Source organism: Pempheris klunzingeri, chromosome 21, assembly GCF_042242105.1.
Source record: "Pempheris klunzingeri isolate RE-2024b chromosome 21, fPemKlu1.hap1, whole genome shotgun sequence".
Taxonomy (NCBI): Eukaryota; Metazoa; Chordata; class Actinopteri; order Acropomatiformes; family Pempheridae; genus Pempheris; species Pempheris klunzingeri.
This window is the reverse complement of record NC_092032.1, coordinates 21495557-21504036: the sequence shown is the minus strand read 5'-3', so window position 1 is coordinate 21504036 and position 8480 is coordinate 21495557. Positions and strand designations below refer to the sequence as shown.

The 8480-nt window shown below is 45.1% G+C and overlaps 1 protein-coding gene across 1 annotated transcript; it reads right to left on the bottom strand.

Annotated features, from left to right (window-relative positions):
- Positions 1 to 975: 975 nt before the first annotated feature.
- eci2 (enoyl-CoA delta isomerase 2) lies at positions 976 to 8398 on the bottom strand. Its single transcript, XM_070852832.1, has 11 exons — positions 8254 to 8398; positions 6522 to 6583; positions 5827 to 5930; positions 5038 to 5136; positions 4744 to 4935; positions 4554 to 4623; positions 3494 to 3596; positions 2501 to 2621; positions 2332 to 2421; positions 2059 to 2202; positions 976 to 1550 (listed from the first exon to the last, which is right to left on the bottom strand). The coding sequence occupies exons 1-11, from the start codon at positions 8307 to 8309 to the stop codon at positions 1395 to 1397; spliced, it is 1197 nt and encodes a 398-aa protein (XP_070708933.1). The 5' UTR covers positions 8310 to 8398; the 3' UTR covers positions 976 to 1394.
- Positions 8399 to 8480: the final 82 nt, after the last annotated feature.

The following is an 8480-nucleotide window of genomic DNA, read 5'->3' as shown; positions in this document are numbered from 1 at the left end:
GCAGAGACTCTTCTGCTGGGACGTGAAGGGTTCAGGCTTTACCTAACATCATTTAAAACATGACATTTCCAGGAAATTAAATTAAACTGTTAAAGGCTTTTAATAATTTCCTCACATTGTAACATAAGCGTCATCGTTTCTCCTCTGAAGCCGCCGTTTGTCACAGCACTGACGGGAACATTCGCTGGTTCCTGTATCACGTTTCTCCGTCCGGTCTGGATCTCAGCAGGGAGCTGAGCTGAGATTTATACACCAGGTTTGTGTTCAGCGCTCTGGGGAAGCTGCAGGCCGACATGTTTCAGACGGAGCAGAAACAAGATAAATACATGAGAGTGGAGGCCTCTGCAGACATCCCAAAGGGCTCCGGACGGCATTGTTAAATCTGACAACAGGGTAATTTAGGTGTGGCGACCGGCAGGAGGTCACAACTCTGGGAGACGAGCCCGTCCTGCTTCCTGTTTGGGCTTCAAAGCGCTGAGAGGTTCAGCAGCGAGGAACCAAGAGAAACTTTTAATAATTTCTAGTAAACAAGGTCTCCAAAAGCTGTCAGACTGCTCCTTTAATAGAAATCATTATCATCATTATTATTATTATTATATTATATTATATGATCCTTGTCACTGGTACTATCTGAGTGTGGCTCTGCGCTCGGAGCTTTATTGACAGGTGAGTGCTGCCACCTGGTGGACCGGCTGTCAGACTGCATGAAGGACAAACGTGTGTTACGATCACTCATGATTACTTACGCTCTGTTTAAAGCTTTAGAAAGAAGGCATTGATTGATATTTATGGATAATATTTCTATTAGCGTCTCCTTTAGTTCCACCTTAAGGGTCTGACTGGATTCCTGAACTGTTTCTAAGCACATAAAGCACTTTGTAAAGTTTATTATCAGAATCCTTATTGGTCCATTTCGTCCCCTTTAACACACACAAACTCATCATCTCCATGGAAACACGACTTCCTTCCTCCGAATATTTACAAAGTCGGCTTTTATTAAACTGTTAAAGTGATGATGGACAGATTAGTTTGAGCGTTACACAGTGGAAAAGGCACTTTAACACTAACTGAATCCAGTGTGTGTCCGTCGTGTGATCGGACAGGAGATCACAGCAGATCACCGTGATGTGACACCTGAGCCTCCAGTTCAGCAGCCACACAGAGGACTTACCGAAGATCTGAGCCGATTCCCCCAGAATCTACCGAGATAACCGACTAAAACACCACTGAAGGCTGCTTGTAAAAAGGGAGATCTTGTGAGAGTCCAGTGATTCTTCAGTGTTTCCTGCTCCTCACACACACACACGAACACGTTAAACACCATGAAGAAGAAGAATCACGTGTGAGCGGTTAGTTACATTAAATCAGGACCGACCTGCGTCCCCCCCCCCCCCTCACAGTTTGGCCTTGGCCTGGAAGAAGCTCATGACGGCGTTGAAACACTCGTCTGACGTCCATCGTTCGGTCAGACGCTCGACCTCGGCGTCGTTCACCGCGTGCAGGCGCTCCTTCTCCACCGACCGGATCAGCTGTTTGGACAGAGCCAGAGACTGGGGGGGGGGGGGGGGGGGGGCACATTAACGTTCATTACACATTAATCAATCAATCAATACACTTAATATACTTAATGTTCATGTTATTACATGCGGTCTGAATTAGTGTGTGTGTGTGTGTGTGTCTGTGTGTGTGTGTGTCTCTCTGTGTGTGTCTGTGTGTGTGTGTGTCTCTCTGTGTGTGTGTCTGTCTCTCTGTGTGTGTCTGTGTGTGTGTGTGTCTCTCTGTGTGTGTGTCTGTCTCTCTGTGTGTGTCTGTGTGTGTGTGTGTCTCTCTGTGTGTGTGTCTGTCTCTCTGTGTGTGTCTGTGTGTGTGTGTGTCTCTCTGTGTGTGTGTCTGTCTCTCTGTGTGTGTCTGTGTGTGTGTCTCTCTGTGTGTGTCTGTCTGTGTGTGTGTCTCTGTGTGTGTGTGTGTGTGTGTGTGTGTGTGTGTGTGTGTGTGTGTGTGTGTGTGTGTGTGTGTGTCTCTGTGTGTCTCTGTGTGTGTGTGTCTGTGTGTCTTTACGTTGGGGGGCAGCTTGGCGTACTCCTTCAGTCTGGTCCAAACCTCTGACTGGAAGCTGCTGTCAGGGAAAACCTCAGTGACCAGACCGAGGTCACAGGCCTGAGCCGCCGTCAGCTTCTTATTGAACAGCAGCATCTCTGTGGCCTGGGGGGGGGGGGCGAGGTGTGTGTGTGTGTGTGGGGGGGGGGGGGGGGGGGGGGGGGCGGGCGAGGTTAATTATCCAGATTCAACAACAAAAGGTCACAAAACAACAGACAACAGACTCAGATGTACCTTGGCGTGGCCCATTATTTTGGGGAAGGTGTAGGAGGAGCAGCCCTCAGCGCTCTGACCCAGCTGGCTGAACGGAGTGTGGAAGGTCGCCTGACGGAGAGAGTCACCGATTACATCATGAAGCTGATCCGCTGTGTGTGTGTGTGTGTGTGTGTGTGTGTGTGTGTACCCTCTCTGTGGCGTACACCACGTCGAACAGTCCCAGCACCGTGACTGAGATCCCCACGGCTGGTCCGTTCACCACGGCAACCAGCGGCTTGGGGAAGTCGATGTAGGTCTTCACGTACTTCCTGAGGAGCCAATGAGACGCTGGCGTTACTGCTCTGGTATCCATGGAAACCACGTAACCACGCATCACAGATCAGCTGATAGTCACGACTTCAGAAGAATTTTACATTTACAAGATTTTATATCCATCAACTATTTCTGACTGAAATATTTCTGAAAAATGTTATTATGGATTTTTTACGACATTTCTCTTTGTTTCTGATTTTTTTTAGACATTTTTCTAATTTCTTTTCTAATATTTTTCAAATATTCTATTTTTCTAGATATTTTTGATTTTGTTGGGGTAATGTTTCTCTTGTTGAACATGAATATTATTTTCATTTTTTTAATGGTTTTTCAATATTTTTCAGACTTTTATATATATTTTTTTACACATAATTTTCAATTAGTCTTCAGTGGTTTCTTAAATATTTGTGGAGGAACTTTTTGTTGTATTACATACATATATTTATTATATAATATGCATTTAAAATTAATTTTAAAATTACATTTTGTCTATTTTTTATTATAATAATTATATTATGACTTTTATAATTCTTTACACATATTTTTAAATAGTGTTTCAAATACTTGTTGAATCTTACATTTTTTTCGGACATTTAAAAAAAGAACTTAACTCAAACTTATTTTTCACAGCTTTGTAGAACACTACTTCTGATAGTGGGAGCAATAAAATCATTTTTCAATCAATAAAATCGTTCTTGATTCAGTATTTTATGTCAAGTTGTTGATTTCTTGAGTATGAAGCCGTGTAATAAACGGGATGCGGGTTCGCTCGCTGTCCACTATCTCATAATGAGCCAGTGGACGGCGAGCGAACCCGCAGGACCCCGACGCTGCACGTCAGCCAATCAGAACCAGCGCTGGCGATCACCTGAGCAGGTCTCCTCCACTTCTGGCCATGGCCTCCACCCCTCCCTCGGGGATCTTGGTGAAGTTGGTCAGGTCGTTCCCGCTGCAGTAGAAATCACCAGCGCCTGTGACGGAGATTAATCATATAATCCCACATCGTGCCTGAGAGTGTGTGTGACTGTGTGTGACTGTGTGTGACTGTGTGTGACCGTGCGACTGTGTGACTGTGTGACTGTGTGACTGTGTGTGACTGTGTGTGTGTGTGTGACTGTGCGACTGTGTGACTGTGTGACTGTGTGTGACTGTGTGTGTGTGTGTGACTGTGCGACTGTGTGTGTGTGACTGTGTGTGACTGTGTGTGTGTGACTGTGTGTGACTGTGTGTGACTGTGTGTGTGTGACTGTGTGTGTGTGACTGTGTGTGACTGTGTGTGACTGTGTGTGACTGTGTGACTGTGTGTGACTGTGTGTGTGTGTGTGACTGTGTGTGTGTGTGTGTGACTGTGACTGTGTGTGTGTGTGTGTGTGTGTGTGTGACTGTGTGTGACTGTGTGTGACTGTGTGTGACTGTGTGTGACTGTGTGTGACTGTGTGTGTGTGACTGTGTGACTGTGTGTGTGACTGTGTGACTGTGTGACTGTGTGTGACTGTGTGTGTGTGTGTGACTGTGTGACTGTGTGACTGTGTGTGTGTGTGTGTGTGTGACTGTGTGTGTGTGTGTGTGACTGTGTGACTGTGTGTGTGTGTGTGTGTGTGACTGTGTGACTGTGTGACTGTGTGTGTGTGTGACTGTGTGACTGTGTGACTGTGTGTGTGTGACTGTGACTGTGTGTGTGTGTGTGTGACTGTGTGACTGTGTGAGTGTGTCTGTGTGACTGTGTGTGTGTGTGTGTGTGTGTGTGTGTGACTGTGTGACTGTGTGACTGTGTGACTGTGTGTGTGTGTGTGTGTGACTGTGTGTGTGTGTGACTGTGTGACTGTGTGACTGTGTGTGTGACTGTGTGACTGTGTGACTGTGTGTGTGTGTGACTGTGTGACTGTGTCTGTGTGTGACTGTGTGACTGTGTGTGTGTGTGTGTGTACCAGTGAAAACAGTGATGACGGAGTCGTCTTTGGCCGCCTGCTCCAGAGCTGCCATGATCTCGTTGTACATCTGAGGAAAGTTAATAAACCAAACACATGAAACACACACACACACACACACACACACAGTAACACACACACGATTGATTGATTGATTGATTGATTGATTGATTGATTGATTGATTCTCACCTCGGTAGTGATGGCGTTCTTCTTGGACGGTCGGTTCAGCTTGATGGTTGTGATGTCATCCTCCGTGGTGACCAATAGTGTCTCGTAGGTCGTTCCGCTCCCAGCAGGCTTTGCAGCCACCTGGGCGGAGCTCCCACCTTCTGCCACCACCAGGGAGCCAATCAGGTCGCAGTACTGCTGCCTGGCTTCTTCCTGAGCGACAGAGACCACAACGGAGACTGAACCGGACTGAAGTGGACCGAAGTGAACTGAAGTGGACTAAAGTGGACTAAAGTGGACTAAAGTGGACTATACCTGAGAGATGGAGCCCAGAGATTTCCAGGAGTCCCACTTCACCTTGTTGACAAAGTCCAGCATTCCTGGTTTGGGAGTGTTACAGGGACCCTGAGTGGCCTGGAGGAGGAAGAGGAGGAGGAGGAGGAAGAGGAGGAGGAGCTCTTTTAGTGGACCTACTGTGATCAGGTGCAGTTGTCCCAAAGGATCACGTTGCAGCCATTGCAGCCCGTTTGGTGGCTGCTGGCTGAGGTGATCTACTGGACCAGTTCCAACACATATAAAACTCAAATTTAATCTGCTAATCTTAAATAAGTGTCAGGTTCATAATATTTTAATCACCGTTTCCAAGAGTGGCGTCCTTAGTCTCGCTCTTTCCAGAGCCACCAGACTCCATTGACAAAAACAGTAATTTTACCTCACAGAACAGAGGAGTGGTTAGTCTGTTGCTGCCTCCATCACTCATTGCTGTTTATTACACAAGTGCTATATTTGATCCAAACTAACCCATTTCAACACTTTAGTCTCACAATAACACAAATAAACTAACGGATTGTGACAGCAGTTTACCAGAAACTCACATGTAAAATTACTGTTTTTGTTAATGGAGTCTGGCTGACTTTCTACTGGTGAACTACTGGACCAGTTCCAAATATATTGGATGTGTCCTTAAACTTCTGCTTCTTCACACAAACTCATTCATTCATAAAGAGTGAAAAATAAAGTTCACCATGTGAGCTCCTCGTAGGAAAGAGCGACGCTCCAGATACGAAAGTGGACACTGACTTGAATACCTGGAGGATGCCCCACCTGTTTGAAGAGAGCGTAGATCTTCAGTTTGACCTCGTTGCCCGGGTCGTTCTTCAGCGTCCCCAGTCTTCTCTTGGCCTCCTCGAACTGTTCCACCGTTGCAGCTACGTGACATAAAAAAAAAAAAAATCAACCAATCAATAAAAGTTATTTCCCCATGTACACCACTCCAGCATTGTTTTCCTGTCTTCTTATCAGCACTCAGCTGTAAAACACTCTGAAACAACCAAATAACTGATTTGACTGATGTGAAATGTCACAACATGGAGATAAAATGTCCATGAGGTGTCCAAGAGTCCAATCTGTTATTTATGTTGTAAGATGTTCACCTCACAAAGATATTTAACAGAGAAAAGAAGCAAATGCTTTTGGATCTGGTCCTGTGGATCAGCAGTAGATAGCCAGCCAGGCTCCATTAACAAAAACAGTAATTTTATGCTGGAGTTTTTGGTCAACTGCAGTCTGCGATCAGGTAGTTTATTTGTGTTTCTGAGACAAATTAACCATAAAAAGGTTCATTTGGATCCATCAAAATACCTGTATAACACACAAAGGCACAAACAAGCTCACTAACCAAAGCAGCAGTAGATGAACCACCTCTGTGTTATGTGAGATAAAATTCCTATTTTTTTCAATGGAGTCTGGTGTGGCAGCGGGTGAGGAGGAAAACCGGAGATGCTGCGGCAGAGACTCACCCATCATACGGGAGGACGTGGTGTGGAGCCTCAGACCGGGAACGTTGGAGGACTGGAGCAGGCTGCCGACACAGAGGACAACGTTCAGTGAATCTTAAACATTCAGCCGATTCACCGACATTCAAATGACCCCGACTGTCAAACGAATCAGACGTGTCCAGTCGATCCACGCACTCCAAAGTCAGTCGATCAACAAAAAGGAAGAATAATGAACATAAAAGCACAAAGAAATGTGAAATGCAAATACAGGAAGAAACATGTTTGGGGAAATAAACAGGAAGAAGACAAAACAGACAAATAGAGAAATGACAAAACAAAATGGAAAATCAAATGAGAAAGTAAATAAATTGGGAATTTATTCAAAAGGTAAATAAATACTGAAACTATTCAAAACAGAAATATCAGTTTACATCACTGTTTGTAAATTAATTAATACCCACATTTGTGTTTTCAGTTCACATTTCTCAAGCTAAAGTTTCAACAATGCGACTGTTCCAAGTTCTCAAACATTAAATTTGCTGCTTTTCTGGTTTTTCCATTAGAATAACTGGAATCCTTCGGGGGGGTTTGGGTGATGTTTGCTGCTTCCAGCTTCTCATGGAGGAACTGAAATCAATACATTTAGGTTTTGGGCTGTCAGTCAAACAAAACAAGCTGGTTTATGTGTCGCTTTCACCAGAGCAGCTCGTGTTGTAAAATCCACTTTTCACTGTTTAAAAATGCCTCTAGTTGTTGGTAAAAGACTTCCTTTAAATATATAAAGATGCATTTAAACTCGAGTATTTTTAACCCTGGGCCCTGTTTCTTTTTCCATATTTTGGGTTTGAAGAGACAGGTGGATACTAAAATGTTTGGAATTGGTCCAGTGGTTCACCAACCAGACTCCATTAAGAAAAACAGTAATTTTACACAGGAGTTTCTGGTGAACTGCTGTCTCAATCACTTAGTTTATTTATGTTATTGTGACACTTCTGTGTTTTAAACAGTTAGTTTGGATCCAACACAACACTTGTGTAACAAACAACACCTGAACGATGGAGGCAGCTGTCAACTAACCACTCCTGTGTTCTGCAAAGTAAAATTACTGATTTTGTCAATGAAGTCTGGTGGCGTTGAAGAGAGCGAGAGCTGAAAACTGTAGCCATCCAATGTTTTTTTTTTTTTTTCATTTTCTTCTTCTTTATATCTCCAGCAACTCAAACACAGGATGAATGAAGTGACACATAATGGAAACTCAGGTTGTGTCAGTGAAACAGCACCAGATCACCTCTGATCCTGGAATCTGGAGCAAAGGTCACAGCTAGCACTGCTAACAGTAGCTGCTCTTGTGTCGCTATAGCACAGTAGCTCCTTTTAAAGATGATAAAATAATAATGCTGCATCGTGTGTCCATGTGGGGGCTTCATGCTGCGCTCACCTGGGCTCAGGTTGGGGGGGTTTAACCACCTGAAGCCGGACTGATGCTACCTCGTTAGCTTCTCATTTAGCAGCAGTGCAGCTGTCAAGTATTTGCAGTGATGCTAATGATGCTAGCAGCAGAAGTAGCGCCAGTTAAAGAGCTCCGGCTGCTTTCAGAGACTACTAACTAAGCCAGGCTAACTAGTAGCTGTCCTGTAGCTGTCACCTGGGAGGTCTTCACACCTAGTCTGACCCCCCGGGGGGTTAAAGTTAGGTTACAACCGCTGCAAACACACAGATAGAAGGTTTTAACACTGACAGTTTCCGATCTCACCTTCTTAATTTGAGAAAGCGCCAGGGAGCGGAGAACTTCAGGGAGACACCGGCCATTAGGACGAAGGGAGGGGGGTCCAAAGTGCAGGAGGACGGCGTGAGGCAGGGAAGAGTTAACTAGCTTAGCCACAAGCTAACGGCCTGCTAATGTCCTGTTTACACCGCTGCTCCCGCCCACTCCGCCACCCGCTCCGCTCCCATTGGCTGAATTGACGCGTCTGTCAATCC

Excerpts from the sequence above, each read along its gene's own strand:
- eci2 (XM_070852832.1), bottom strand. The coding sequence starts at position 8,309 with ATGGCCGGTGTCTCCCTGAAGTTCTCCGCTCCCTGGCGCTTTCTCAAA. Across the intron at positions 5,931-6,521 it reads CACGTCCTCCCGTATGATGG|CTGCAACGGTGGAACAGTTC; the intron begins GTGAGTCTCTGC and ends TATGTCACGTAG. Across the intron at positions 2,422-2,500 it reads TGGTGTACGCCACAGAGAGG|GCGACCTTCCACACTCCGTT; the intron begins GTACACACACAC and ends TCTCTCCGTCAG.